Source organism: Gymnoscopelus braueri, assembly GCF_963280865.1.
Source record: "Gymnoscopelus braueri genome assembly, chromosome: 17".
NCBI lineage: Eukaryota > Metazoa > Chordata > Actinopteri > Myctophiformes > Myctophidae > Gymnoscopelus > Gymnoscopelus braueri.
Genome location: NC_137617.1, coordinates 33,596,695 through 33,612,253, shown reverse-complemented (window position 1 = coordinate 33,612,253; position 15,559 = coordinate 33,596,695). Strand labels below are relative to the sequence as shown.

Sequence of the window (15,559 nt, the reverse complement as noted above, 5' to 3'; positions counted from 1 at the left end):
GGAATGAATTCATTCTGAATGAATACATGATGGTCCATGTACCCGCAGCCACTGAGTTAGCAATGAAACACTGGGAACAGGGGGTATACATACACAAGGACTAATGGACACAGGTGAACTAACTGACAATCAACATAGGGATAGGCTACTAAAGGACATAAGTGCAAAATATGGGCTAATTACAGGACTGATGAGACAAGACCGTTAACAGCAGCAACAGAGGAAACCAGGAGACACTAGAACACTACAACAAAATAAAGGTAACAAAAGTGTAAAGCAAAACCTAAACTGAAACTAAGAGATGAGGAAGACACATTACAACAACGGTAAAGTAAAACCCTAACTATAACTAAGAAACAAGGAACACAAGAAAACACAACAGGGATACAGAACAAGACACAGATTGTGACAATGACAAATCTTTTGAGCAGACCAAAACATAACTTTTTTTTAAAGGAAACAATTTCTTCATTCAGTTTGTAATATTTGTACTGCATGTCCATTGTATGTCAGAGACACAGTTTTGGTAATTGAGAATGTATGGAGCCCTGTATGGGCACTTCCTACTACACAAGCCCTACGATTGCTTTCATCCAACACCCTGATTAAAGGCTTTTTCAACTTGCAAACCCACATGTGTGCATGTGTAAATTTTTCTACGGTAGCTATTCCAGTTAAGCAACCTTTTTTTCTGCCTAGTTCAGTTCCTGGCTTGTTCTAGCACCTGTCTGAGGAGTCCTGATATGATCCTGAACACATTTTTCTTCTCGTCAAAGAAAACATATAAATATCAGCTTATTTTCATAGATAAAGATCACCTATGTCAAAGACATGAAAAGGAGGATGTGAATTTATTGCAGAGCCATGGAAACAAAGTCTTGTGCCAGAAGAACATTTTGGCTCTAATATACTTTGACTTTAACATCTGGAGTGTGTTAATGAAGATTAGAGGCCAGACCCGGTTCAGCTCTTATCGACGAGGGGTTACTCTACAGTAAATCACACCAGGGAAAGCTGGAAGATGAATAGAGAGGGACAGAGAGGAGGACATGGGGTGAATGGGGGGGCTGATTGCTTGAGGAGAGGAGAGGAGAGGAGAGGAGAGGAGAGGAGAGGAGAGGAGAGGAGAGGAGAGGAGAGGAGAGGAGAGGAAATCTGCTGAGAATTACTTCTGTTAATATGTCTTTTACTTCAAATTTATAAAACTAATAGCTTGAATTTAAAACATTAAGACATGGATTAAACAATGATGTCAAAGGAACACAGTGGGTAATGTATCCATTCGTAACTCCGAGAATGTACCAATGTAAATGTAAGGACACTTGTCTGTTTGTCTGTTTTCTATAGAAGGCACATCCAACTAAATCATTAAAAACACAAAAAGTGACATTCACATGTTATGGGACCTTTAAAACTTACATTTTACACTGGAAGTCAATGGAGAGACGACTTGGGCTGAAACCCTGCCCACATATGGAGATGCTTGCCATCATACAGTAGCACTGACGTCACAGATGTGTCATCTGTGGCGTACTGACGCCACAGATGACGTCAATATAACGCCATGGGTGCGCAATAGAACGCCATTCTATTACATAGCAACACCCTGTGAATCCAGTTTAAACCACATTGTGTGAAATGTTCTCTCTCTCTGAAAGGAAGAGAGCCTATCATGATGCCGTGGCAGGTGGGACGCGAGGCGCATTCCTCTGGAGGGAACTGTTGCAAGCAGATCAGTCCCGTGTTAGTGGAGTCTGCCGTAGTCCTGGCTGTGGTACTATGTGTCCACACGGTGGTCTGGAACCAGCTCTCCTGGTGTAGCATAGCCCTTGTCATCCAAGCTTTCTATGTACAGCCTAAATGGGACCGCCTACTTAGGTCAGGTGGTGCTGTATTTCAGTTCCGTCCATCAGCAAACAGCGGCATCGTCCCAGCCTCCATGGTGATGCCCCTGCTGGGCCTGGCGCTGAGAGAGGGGTGCTCTGCCTCAGGAGGAAATGTCTACTTTGAGCGCTTCTCCGTGGTGGTCAGTGTCTCCGGCATGATGTTGGCTCTGTTCCTGTCCCTGGTTGCACTGGGCATCACCAGGCCAGTGCCCACACACACTTGTGTGATAGCAAGCACGGCAGGCGGCATGATTCTTTATACTACCAAACAGACACTGACGGTACCTGAGCTCATTGAGGTGCTGGAGGTGCTGTTGATATTTGTCTTCCTTAGCTTGATCGTGTTGCACCTGCTGCCGCGTTGCTTTACACCCGGGGAGGCACTCCTCGTCCTCGGAGGAACGAGCTTCGTCGTCAACCAGCTCATGAAGCGCTCCCTGAACCTGGCGGAGGTCAACGGTGATCCAGTGAACTATTTCCTCCCAGTCGTTGTGGTTGGATCACTGTTACTGGGGCTATTCTGTGCGCTGCTTTTCTACTTCACGGAGTCTGAGACTTGGGTGTCCTCATTGTTCTTCCACATGATGATTAGCGGTGTGGGACTGGGAGTCTCCCTTCTCATCCACCGGCACTCAATCATGTGGCTGTTGGACTTTGTCACGTTAAATGACAGAAGACTCTGCTTGTTGGGCTACTGGGTGATTCTGGCTAGTGTGGCCACATGTGTTGTGTTGCACCAAAACTGTCATCATCAGTCTGGCCCTAAGAAGCATCCATCCTCAACGGTTGTCAGGAAGTACTTCCATCTCATTGTGGTTGTCACATATGTCCCAGGGCTTTTGTATGACCGACAACTGCTGCATGTGGCATCTGTGTGTTGCCTGGCGGTCTTCTTGCTCTTGGAATACATACGGTACTTTGGGATCCAGCCTCTAGGACAGCTCCTCAGGCAGCTGCTCGCCTTGTTCGTGGATGAGCGGGACTCTGGGCCTCTTATCCTGACTCATATCTACTTGTTGCTTGGTATGTCCCTACCCATATGGCTGTTCCCTGGGCCATGTGCTCCTAAAGGGGTACTACCTGGGGCAGGTGGCTTGGTGCCTTATGCAGGAATTCTGTCTGTGGGGGTTGGGGACACTGTTGCATCTGTTTTCGGCAGCACCATGGGCCAACTTCGCTGGCCTTGCACAAAGAAAACCATAATAGGGACTGCTGCATCTGTAATTGCCCAGATAATTGCTGTGTACATATTCCTCAAATTTGATGGGAGCATTAATCTGATCTCCATCTATTCCTGGACTGTTGTCTCCATCTACATCACATTGGTGGCCATGCTAGAGGCCTGTACCTCTCAGATAGACAACCTTTTCCTCCCACTGTACCTCTTCATTCTGCTGCTGCTGCTTTGACTGGACTGGACTGATAGCACATACAACAACAGTCATTAGACCCCTTCCTTCCCTTAGCTACTAGAGCATACATGGGCAACTGGCGGCCCACCTTCACTTAATGCTTCATATTGGAATACTGATATATTATTGATTTAAGGTGTTCCAATTCCAAACATGCAAACATCACCCGCTTTAATTACTTCAGTCTATGTTAGTAGTTTAATGACTAATATTACAAATGTATTGTCTTTTTTATGTCCAATGTATTTGTATTTAAGTTCATAAAGTTAACTAAGTATAACTAAATGCATTTGAAATTAAATTAAAATGTTACTTTTCAGGATTCCAATTCAAAACTAGCACAAAAAAAAAATCTGGATTCCATTTCAAAAATAGCAAAAATAGCAGATCTACAAGCTCAAAATGCATCACACTGGGACACATTTGAGCTTCATCTGAGCTTCAGATATTTTTACTACTTTTGTGTGACATAGAATTACCAAGTAGGGCATTAATTTACGAAAAAAGTTAAAATACGGATATAAGAGGTTTCTGCCCAACAGCAACAATATGCAATGTTGTGTGTGTGGAAATAAAGTGGCCTTCTCCATCATCAAAGTTGCATCCATCATCAATTAGAGAGGTGAGCCCAGCGAAGCTCATTTAATTTCATAATGGAAGTCAGTGGGGCTAGGATCAAGATGAAAACGTGCCCAAATTTGGAAATGTGTCATATTGATGACGTCGTAATCGATATGCCAGAATAAATCCTATATTAAAATTGGCTAATAGGACCATCAGACATAACCCCATCACATGACCATATATGGGCATATCCCGATGACATCAGGGATCTCCATAAATGGTCAAAAAAGGGACAAGGAATGACAGATACAGAGAGGAAGAAATATTGGTCGGATCAGCAGTGCGACTTAGGTGTGAGAGCCGCATAGCGGCACGAACCTCTAGTAATATAAAAGCTGAGTATGTGTGTCTTTGTTGTCATCACGATGTGGCTCTGTAGTAGATACTTCTGTCTGTAACACAATGAATGCCTCGCTACAAATTGAATCATGCAGAGTAGAAAAATAGATGCAGAAAGAAAAACTAAAAGATTTGCATGGCAGAAACACCGGAGGCTGCAGACCTTCATCATCATCCATATGATGTCAGACCTCAACATGGGAGCCACAACACGCGACGCGTTGTGGGCTTGTAGATCGGCTATTTTCAAATAGCCGATGTACAGTATCGAGTTGAAGTGGTTAACTGATATTTATGCATTATTAACTCATTTTGCTGGGGACCCCCCTGGTCCCCAGCCTGGGCTGGGGGGCTGGGGACCCCCCTGGAACCCCCCGGGGTCTCCAAACCCCCCGGGGTCTCCAAACCCCACTGCTGTATGTAGTTAGCCACTTGCGTCCATATTCTGGGAATGTCACATGCACATAATGTGAGTCTACAGCGCCCTGTGGGCTTCAACGCAGAGCTCCCCAACTACTGTCGGGCTGGTTTGTTCATGTCAACTTCTCGCTCGCACGCACGCACGCACGCACGCACGCACGCACGCACGCACGCACGCACGCACACACACACACACACACACACACACACACACACACACACACACACACACACACACACACACACACACACACACACACACACACACACACACACACACACACACACACACACACACACACACACACACAGAGAGAGAGAGAGAGCAACAGAGGGAAACAGAAACACAAGGGAAGATATTGAGTGCCGTGACAGTTATTGTCTCCTCTCCAATTTGTTGTTCTTTGTCCTAGCCTTCGTGTTCAGAATCTGAATTTCCTTTATTGCCATTACACAGAGGCAGTTGAAATTGATTGCAGATAAATCACTAAAACACAATTAGAACTGAGTGAGTGGAGTGAAAGCCAGCTGAATTAGACAAAACTTTTTTTCACTCCATTGTTGTCTGCTTAGTACACACACGCACTAGAATAGAATATGGTGAAAAGAATGGATGGCAGTGAAATTGTTATTATTCATATTGTTTAAATATGAAGCCTATTGATGTGGTGACCTCGCGGCAATTGTCTTCAAGCCAAAGGGTCACCAAATCAATAGGCTTCATAAAGCTTTTGAGGCTTTATGGATGGAAATGTCGGTCAGTTTAAACATCTTTGTTCTGGCTGAGTGTATAAGGAGCAGCAACGCCTTAAGGGGTCGCTAGGATGACTAGACTCGTAGTCATCTTAGCTGTAAGCCAGACATGTCCAAAGTCTGACCCGGTGACCAATCATGGCACAAAGGGCAGATTTGATATGGCCCATGGGTCGCTAAGATGACTAGACTCGTAGTCATCTTAGCTGTAAGCCAGACATGTCCAAAGTCTGACCCGGTGGCCAATCATGGCACAAGGGCAGATTTGATATGGCCCATGGGCCTCCTTCCTAAAATGTATTATTTATGGACACCAGTATACTCATGTGAAAATCATACATCAGAGTGTTAGTGTTAGTGTTAGTGTTGTTGAAATTAACCTGGCAGATAGGCCATTTCTCAATACTGCTTGTTCTTTGTGCTGTGTTACTGTACGTGAGTAACCAGAAGCAGACGACAAGCGAGGCAGATCATGTCCAGTGATACTTCAATAAAAATAGACAGGCTTACAACAGCTGAGGCAGGAAAACAGCAAGGCAGGCAGAAGAAGACATAACACACTTGTAACAACTAGAATCTGGCAGCGAGTGAACAGAATGAGTCCATGAATACGTTTTATAGGCTGCAAGCTGATTAGTGAAGTGTATGGAAGATTTTATTGGACTTTATCATCTGCAAAGCGCAAAAACACATTGCAAATATTTCCATTGGTCGCTTGTATTTTAGGCCTTGCAAAATACGCAAATGTTTTCACTGCTTCACTTGTGTTTTCTAGTGTCTGGAAGTACAATTTTAAGCTTTGTAAATTTGAAAACCGAGCTCTGTAATAATTACGCAAATGTTTTCACTGCTTCACTTGTGTTTTCTAGTGTCTGGAAGTACAATTTTAAGCTTTGTAAATTTGAAAACCAAGCTCTGTAATAATTATAATGAGTTGTTATTTACACATTTGTTGATCCCTTTTAAGTGAAGCACTTACTGTATTTCACATTTGCGCAATATTGTCTTATTTGTTCCTCTCCAAATTTGTAAACGGCACCTAGCAAATAAACTTTATGACTTGTAATCCGCAAAAAAAATCACACGTTTTCCACGGGTCACCCGTATTTTAATACAACTCGCAAATGTTTTCACTGCTTCACCTGTGTTTTCTAGATCCTGCAAATGAATTTGTGCATATCCACACACACAAATAACGTCTCTGTAAGCACAGCATCTTCGTGCCACGTCTTCAGAACCACCTGAACACTTTCAGAGATGGCTGGGATAATCATCCCCTAAGAACAGATAGGAACCGCACACCTAACCAGCTGTGGGAAATAGGCCAAATTCAGTATCCACTCAATGAACCGGAGGTAAAATGTGAGAAAATGCAGAGCGCAATTGATCATTGAAACTAAATGACAGAGAGACAGACAGACTGGGCTCTATTCACAGGCCAAAAATTCCCCGTTAAATCGGGATAATGGACCTGCGCCGCCCCAATAGGTTATTCTAGCACCTGCTCTACCCGTCACCATTATGCCGACGCCGTTATTTGCGCGTGGAGGTGTGTCCGTGGGCGTGTTGTTGCTATATCCCCCACATTGCAATTCTACAGACACACATGGGTACGGCTTGGGGACGGGGGATAGTGGATTCTAGAAGCACCCGCTGGTTTATAAAATCACCCGTCAAGTGCACACAGACACTACAATGGCTTTGTGCGTTGGACCATGAGCCGTGTTGCCAGCCTTGGAGAGAAATAAGCAACCGCAGTCGCAGGTCTATGAAAACAAAAAGAAGCAACTCTAAGGCCACATGAGCACTTCAAACTACTAACTAGAGCTTTCATATCCCCTAAATATTTCAGCCCGGCTCGACTAATAATTGACAAATTAGACCCAGCCCAGCCCATCAGTCATTTTTCTAAAGAAGCCTTATTTCTCATTAAATCTTGGTAATATATGAATGATCTGTGTGTGAAATGCGCTCTTTCTTTATACAAACCCATGCTCGCTCACTCTACCGCAAATGCCTCTCTCTCTTTGTACAACCCCATGCTCACTCTACCGCAAATGTGCTCTCTCTCTTCATATAAACCGATGCTCACTCTACCGCATATGCGCTCTCTCTCTTCATATAAACCGATGCTCACTCTACCGCAAATGCGCTCTCTCTCTTCATATAAACCCATGGTCACTCTACCACAAACGCCACCACCACTCCCAGCGGGGTCATTTTGATTCTATGACGGCTGCCGTCTAGTTATCATCAGTGCCAGTGTTGTGAGGAAAAACAACTAACGGTACGTTTTAACAGCGGGCGACTCTCGGGCGATCACCGGCGACATCGTCCAAAAGATAAAGAAAATCCATCTTTTCATCGCCCATCGCCCTATCGCCAGTAGACGCCGGCTCTCATAGACTTTCTTTATCTTTTGGACGATGTCGCCGGTGATCGCCCGAGAGTCGCCCGCTGTTAAAACGTACCGTAACAAGCAACCAGGTCTAGGAAAACCAGCCCAAAAGAAGCGAGTCAAGCGACTATGGGCCACATGAGCACTCTAACATATACATCAGCTATTTGAAAATAGCAGATCTACAAGCTCACAACGCCTCCCATGCAAACGCTACGTTCATGACCCCCCAAAATAACCATATTTGAACTGGGGACCCCCCCATTTTGTTTGACTCGGTTCCACAGATAAATATTGTGAAAATAGCAGATCTACAAGCTCGCCAGGCGTTGGGTGCTCCATTGTGGTCTCGACCCACAGGTTGAGAACCACTGCATTAAAAGCTCCAAGCAAGTTACATGTCTAGTAGGCTATGTTGTTGACCACGTAATGTAATGTTTTTGGTTTAGTGATAGGCTACTCCGTGGCGCGCGCGCGCCTCATTGTGCTGTCCAAAATAACAGATCTGTAGCTGTCGACACGACATGATGCAGCGCCGTTGATAGCTTGTATGTCTGTTATTTTGGGTAGGTATAGGCGACGCACATACGCATCGCAGCAATGTGTCTGGATTTGAGAGGCTTTGATTGATGTAAACTTAAAGTTTAGCTCTGTTCGGGATTACTGAACAAAGGTGGATGATGAAAGATAACGGGGACAATATGGATGTAAGTTAACTTTAATTAACTGCGTCACTTCAGAGGAAACTATGGAGCAACTTCAGAGATGTTTACACACCCCTGGAATCCATTAGAACGGTGGAAATAGAACGATAACAGCCAACGTGAGTACATACTGTAGGCTATAGACCTTTCCTAAAACTGTCCAATTTATTATACCCATGTGCTACTGTTTGTCTGTGTACCACGTAGGAGCGTTGTCGCAACATGATGTAATTAATTATTTGGGAGCAGCCAGTGTGTACCAATAGTATACATATTTTAAATGGCTTTCATATACTATTCCGGATCTGACTAATATGACAAGCTTATTGTGAACACAATAGGCTACAAATTAATATAAAAATGTATTTGGATAAAATAAAAAAAAAGAAGGAAAACAAGCCCAATGTGGCTTATAATAATCAGACCAGGCAACAGTGCAGACAGGTAGATAGGCTAGAGCATATATTGGATCGGGATGACGGCTAGCGCAGTCTTCTCTTAAAGGCAATGGCTTCTGGCACGGTGATTGGTTTTATCATTGTAACGCCCAAACCACACCTATGCATAATGTAACGGGTAGCTCAGGTGTTTGGCGGGTCACGGGGGTGCCATAGAATACCGAATTTTGCGGGGAAACGCCTCTTGCCTAGTCCTTCATCCCTAATTAGTGGTTTGTTCAAATCTGGCTCTGAATAGAGCCCAGAGAGTGAAAACAGACTGGCGGAGGGACGTTGTCTCTTTATCAAGATGTGAAAGAAAGTATATTTTTACTTTTATTTTATTTTTTATTTTTGCATAGACCTTTTCACACTTGGTTACATTTGGCTACACTGCCATTTGAACAAAAGACATTTTTTGGGACTGTAAATACAGTATATAAAGCAGAGTGCATGCATATCGCCTATGGTATCTTCAAATATGGCCTCTTTGAAGTATGGACACCCCCTGCTGTGAGCTGTGGCAGGATTTTTCTTAGTTCTAGAGCTCGGTCAATACAGTACATTGGTTGATACAGTATCATCAGCCTTTAAAAGGCTTTGAAAACATGCTCCATCTTTGTTAAATCCACTGTTAATGAGTCTCAGTTTTTACAAACAGAAGTTGTTAAAGCATTCTTTTTTGTAGCATGCTTCATCTTTGTTTACACCACTGTTAATGATTCTCTGTTTTTTACCAACTGAAGTTGTTACAGCATTCTTTTTTGCAGCATCTGCTTTGTAAGTATGATTAATTCATGCTTTACGCAGTCATTATGAGTTAAGCCTGAATTAAGCATAAAAAAAATTATGTGTGCAAAGTTTCACGGCAATCGGGCGCATTTTGTTAAAAACGGACCACTCCTGCAACCTTTGGAAGCCAATCAGGATGGAATATCAAGCATCTGACAGAACCCATGACTATAGAGATAATGTAGTGTGAACCGATTCGCGTGATGTTTGGACAAAATCTGTAGGAGTAATAATTATTTTTTTTACAAAAGTCTGCCTCCTGGTGGTGCTATTGATTGATTGATGTAGTTTATTTAGAAAGACATGAGAATAGTACATGACAGTACATAACAGTACATGGAAGTACAAATTCACAATACAAGGTCTACTAAACTGGAAACCCTCATTAAGCATTACGCTTGTTTAAGATGAGGACCCCATACACACAAATCATGATGAAATATAAGAGGCAGGCAGATATACACACTACTATACAGAATGTCATACAATCAGCTTTCAGGTTACTGGTATGACGAGAGAAAAAAAAAATATATATATATATACAAAAGAGGAAAATGAAAGAGGGGGGGGGGGGGGTAGGGAGGGGTAGGTTAAGACTTAGACAGGGGCCATTTTCGAATTGCAGCCTCCTGAAGGTGTATCTTTAGGGCAGTTTTGAAAGTGAGTAGGGTTTTACACTCCTTTACTCCTTTTGGTAGGGCATTCCACATTTTTGATGAATAGCATGAGAATGAGTTCATACCCTTAGTTGAGCCAAATCTGGGTTGAACATGATCAGTGGAGCTGCCTCTGGTGTTATGATCATGGACTTCATTAACATTTTTGAAGTATTTTGACAAATACAGGGGGATCCCAATGTTGTGGTGTATCTTGAAGACCAGGCCCATAGCAAGTTGCTGTACTCTGTCCTCAACCCTAAGCCATCCAATCCTAGCAAAATGAGCAGGGGTTAGATGGGTTCTGTGATTGAGGCCAAGAAGTAGCCTTACAAGTTTGTTTTGGGATGTTTGGAGCCTTGTTTTTAAGGCCTTGGAGGTGTTGTGATACCATGAAGTGCATGCATAATCATAATGACCTTGAATGAGGGCCCCTGCAAGAATCTTCAGAGTATTCTTACTGACTAGGCGATCAATCCTCCACAAATAGCGTGTTGTTCGGTTGACATTTTTGATCACTTTTTCGGCGTTTTTGTTACCGGAGAGGTTTGCCTCCAAGATGGAGCCCAGGTAGGTAATTTCATCCTTTCTTTTGATGACATTATCACCCACTTTGATCGTGAAACTCTCTGCCTTGCTAAGGTTAGGACTGGACCCAAAGAGGATGGATTCAGTTTTACCCAGGTGTAATGAAAGTTTGTTGTCAGAGAGCCAGATGCAGATCTATAACAGGCCGATGTGAAACATTTGGGGCAGAGGTTCTGCTCTGGTCTCCAGGGAGCGTGTGTGCACAGTTTCATGTCTTTCGGGCCAAAGGTGCCGGACTCCAGAGATTAGCTGTACACAGACGGACGGACACACGGACACACACACACACAAACGGATGGATGGACAGGGGAGAAATCATAGTCCTGGCCACGCTTTCGGCCTGGCGGAGACAATTACAGTAGGTGCATGTGAAGTGAATGTAAAGTGAAAGGATAACTTCATAATTCATTTTGGTTCAAAGATCAGATCAGAACAATCCTAAAACTAGAAAAAGTGCTACTCGGAGCACAAGTCTCCGCCAGGTCAGGTAGGTTATTGTGGCCTCCTGGTGGCGCTATAATAGGCCAATGTGAAAAGGGTGCCATTTCTTCTTAGGCCTTTCACGGCAATCGGACACTGCATTCACGATTTGAAGCAGTTCGTTCCAACAATGTGTTTTGCTAAATTAGACGTGCTGGTGGCGCTATTCGGTTTTTAAGTCTGACGTCATCTTGTAGTCCTTGGCCTCAAGGGAGTGTGCGTGCAAAGTTGAGGCTGATTTGAACGTTTTTAAGTGACATTTCTTCCTGGGCCAAGTGGTAATCTACGTGGAAAACTTCGGAAATCGCATGCTGCATTCATGATTTGTGGCATTTTGGTCACAGACAGAAGGACAGACGGACGGACAGGGGGCAAAACATTCTCTCTCGCCATGCCTTTCGGCCTGGCGGAGACAATAAAGGAAAAAGGAGCACTGGTTTTTCGACGTGAGATGGAGCAAGTGCGAGGCTTTGACTTTTTAGCTGGCTGTGGGCTCACGGGTTGAAAAACGGTCAGGGGGGAGGGAGGGAGCACCCGTTCTGTAGCACGGGCGGAGACGTTGAAGAAAACGAGCCCTCCTTTCTCAATCTGACAGATTTTCAAGCACTGTGTCAGACACAACAGTATGACATAGGTGTAAGGGCCGCTTGGCGCGAACCTCTAGTGACTAGTGTGCGTGTGCGCGCTCTCTCTCACACACACCACACCACACAGAGTATATATCACCAGATATACGAGCTGGGTTACAAAACCCCAATATTGGTTGGGCTCTACTTATACTTTCAAGAGCCAAGGTTTAAATCAATGCATTTCTCATTCTCGCTAGAAGTGTACATTCAGCTCATTAATATTCCAGTGATAACCTCTTGAAAGTAAGAGCTGTTTCACTTGTTCATTTGAACAAGTGAAACCGTGTACAATAACGTTCAGGTGGATGTTTCTCTGTAAGGCTGGTTCTGTGCTGACTAAACAGTCCAATGAGAGCCAGAGTTGAGCTTGCCTGGCGCAGAGTGTCAGATCTTTGATTATTGATTACAGTAACTCCTCCAGATAATATATGGCCCTGCTGCTCCCTGCAGCACCAGCTGGCTTTTCCCGACATGGATCCATCACTGTGACACTGTCCTCTCCAAACCTGCAGTGTGCTGGACAGCCAGTAGCATTCCGCATGCTGAGCACACCTGGAACCAATGGCAAATCTGAGGGAGAATTTGATTTGAATCTTGATTCGATTATGAGTAGGAGACGAGTGCCAGGCAGCTTAGTCTCTAAGGAACTGACAAACGTTTTGTCCTTCAAAGGGGCAGACTACCCTTTGAAGTGTATGCAATGAGGCTACGGTAGCTGCTATGCATGTTCTCTATACAGTATAACCTTGGTGATGAATACATGCATTCATTATGTAATTACCTTTTGAATTCCACTAAAAGCAACAGCACTCACCTCTTCCTTGGACCTACCTGTGGATTATGCCCCTGGTATAATCCACAGGTAGGTCCAAGGAAGAGGTGAGTGCTGTTGCTTGAGTGCCAGTGTCAGTTTACTTTATGTGGATTATGTGGTCGACACGCGCTGACATTTTGCACCTTAATCCCATGTACTGTACAACGCAGTGACTTGTATCTTTTCTTGTGTATTGTCTCGCACATTAACTAACGTCCATAATATCATATAATAGTATACATCTGCTGCTATGCTCACACACCTTTATATCTTATCTCAGGTACTTTGTGTAAATATGTAGATAATTTGTTTGTTTTCTTTGATTGATCTTTCTCTCCCACTTGCTTCAGAGTACACTGTACGTTATACCCACTACCATACGACCGATCAACTATATATGGAGATAAGGGGATCCCTGATGTCACAAACCACTGACATTGTGTTAATGATGTACATGAGCATAGGCGTATAGTGGCACAAATGTGACACAAAGCTTGGCCAATCCGTGAAGCCTATGGGTCGGGTTGGCCAATCAGGGAAGACGATTCCTACACCCCCACACAAACCCATGGATAGACAGATAAAGATATTTGGGTTTTTTGGTTCTCAGAAAACCACTCGATCGACTTCCCACTCTGCACTACCCCGGGTCATCTGGGACACACACACCAAGTTTGGTCGGACAGCACCCGAGTTATTCCCGGGACAGACAGACAGACACAGGTTCTGTGAATACTGTCACCCAATAATTTCCACTTTGAAGAAAAGGGGAAACCCGGCCCACCATGGACAGGGATGTGTTGCGATCTGTTATAGCCGATTTGAAACATTTCAGGTAGCAGCGTCCTTGGCAGACTGGGATAAAACATTTTTAAAAACGCTGAACGCAGTAACTCAGTCTGGATTTCAGGCCCCCCCCGCAAATTTCTAAAGGCAATCATAGCCAAAGTGAATGGAATCTGAAAGATCTGACAAGATATATCTTGGTCACTTGACTACAGAGATAAAGTTCTGGACAAAACATGTGGGAGTAGTGGCAAAAGGTATATTTTGCAACAAAAAAATACCAAGTGAATGCACTTGGTAGGTGCTTCTTTTCCGGACTACTGTAAATTAAGGGGCGTGGTAAGAAATGCATGAAAGAATAAAAAGATTAAAGAAAAACAGAGATTGTAAATAGGCTTGAATTGGAGTCGGTGGCAATGAAGTCAACGTAGGTCACTCTCATCCTCTTCCATGGTTTTCTTGATGCGAAGAAGCATGGTGATGAGCCACTGGTCCAGGATGGAGACACTGTCATATTCCTTCACCGAATCAGTATAAGCATCCAAATTCTGTTCCTCATAAGCATCTAGAAGTTTATTCAACAGCTTGCATTCTCGAGAATCTGAAAAGGCTGGAAACATCTCTTCATACTTCTGTACAGCAAGCTTTGCATTGAGCATGTCTACACAGAAGTGGCAGAGTGCTGCTTTGAAGAAGTGGTCCTTGGCGAAGTATTTCAGCAGTGTGCTGTCCATCGCATGGGTTCCAACCTCTTCATAAATCTCAATGGCTTTTGGGTACTGCTCCAGCTGAGCCGCATAGGTTGCAACTTTTAGAAGGCACTTGTTTGCAGAACTGATGGATTCTTCTCCTTTGTAATAGTCTGCTGCCTGTTCATAATGAGCAATAGCCCTATCAATGTCCACTAGCTCAGTCTCATAGATTTCAGCGATGGTGACATGATATTTAGCTGCAATAGTGAACCTCCCCATGTCGGTGTATATCTCAATAGCTCGGTTTAGACAGTTTACGGCCTCTTGTGGATCTACTTTTTTGAAGGAGTTTCCAGCATCTATGAAGTTAGTTGCTGCATTGTGTTTGCTCTGCATTTGTAGGTGAAGACGGGCAGCTTGCGAGAAGGCATTTCCTGCAGCGCACCAATTTTTGGCCATCTTGTACATATTGGCTGCCCTTGCATACATGTCACAGGCCTCTTCCATCCCGGAGGTGCCACCTCCGAAAAGTGCTCCGAAAAATGACTGGGACGATTTGACTTTCTTCTCGGCCGCGGCCAATGCCATGGCTGCCTTTTCTGTACCAGATTTGTCCATCCTCACTGGGTCTGTTTCTATTGTCTTTCTCAGTACTCTGTCTGTATTGTCACCTATAGAACCCTATGTGTATGTCTCTACAACAGAAGCAAAAACATTCAAACACCTTATATAAGCTGAACAGAGTTCTGGTCTGACATCACACACAACACAAACCATTGCCATGTATGCCTAGTAACAGCACCAATTTGCGCAGGCATACCTAGTTCTCATCTGCACACTGATGGATTAGGATTTGAAGCACTATTTATTTTACAATGAAAACTGTTACACGTGAAGTAAAGAGTAATTCACAAAAAACTCAAGAGCCGCTGTGAGGCTTCACTGGGTTGTAAATCCAGCTACTCGTCCTTGGGTCTGTGATCTGTGTTGGGCTGGCTAGTAAGGTGATTAATCCGTCTGGTATTGATGCTGGTTACTCTGGAAGGTTTGAAGGCTGATTCGACACCGATCCAAAGGCCACTATGAGAATATGCTTTAGGCCGTGATAACCAACTATTACTGGTTTCTCTTAGATGCTTCTCTCTCTGT

The 15,559-nt window shown here is 43.9% G+C and overlaps 2 protein-coding genes across 2 annotated transcripts; one reads left to right on the top strand and one right to left on the bottom strand.

Annotated features, from left to right (window-relative positions):
- Positions 1-1,675: 1,675 nt before the first annotated feature.
- LOC308105096 (dolichol kinase-like) lies at positions 1,676-3,295 on the top strand (the record flags this gene model as incomplete). Its single annotated transcript, XM_080455728.1, has 1 exon — positions 1,676-3,295. The coding sequence occupies one exon, from the start codon at positions 1,676-1,678 to the stop codon at positions 3,293-3,295; it is 1,620 nt and encodes a 539-aa protein (XP_080311854.1).
- Positions 3,296-14,140: 10,845 nt separating this feature from the next.
- LOC308104892 (alpha-soluble NSF attachment protein-like) lies at positions 14,141-15,028 on the bottom strand (the record flags this gene model as incomplete). Its single annotated transcript, XM_080455503.1, has 1 exon — positions 14,141-15,028. The coding sequence occupies one exon, from the start codon at positions 15,026-15,028 to the stop codon at positions 14,141-14,143; it is 888 nt and encodes a 295-aa protein (XP_080311629.1).
- Positions 15,029-15,559: the final 531 nt, after the last annotated feature.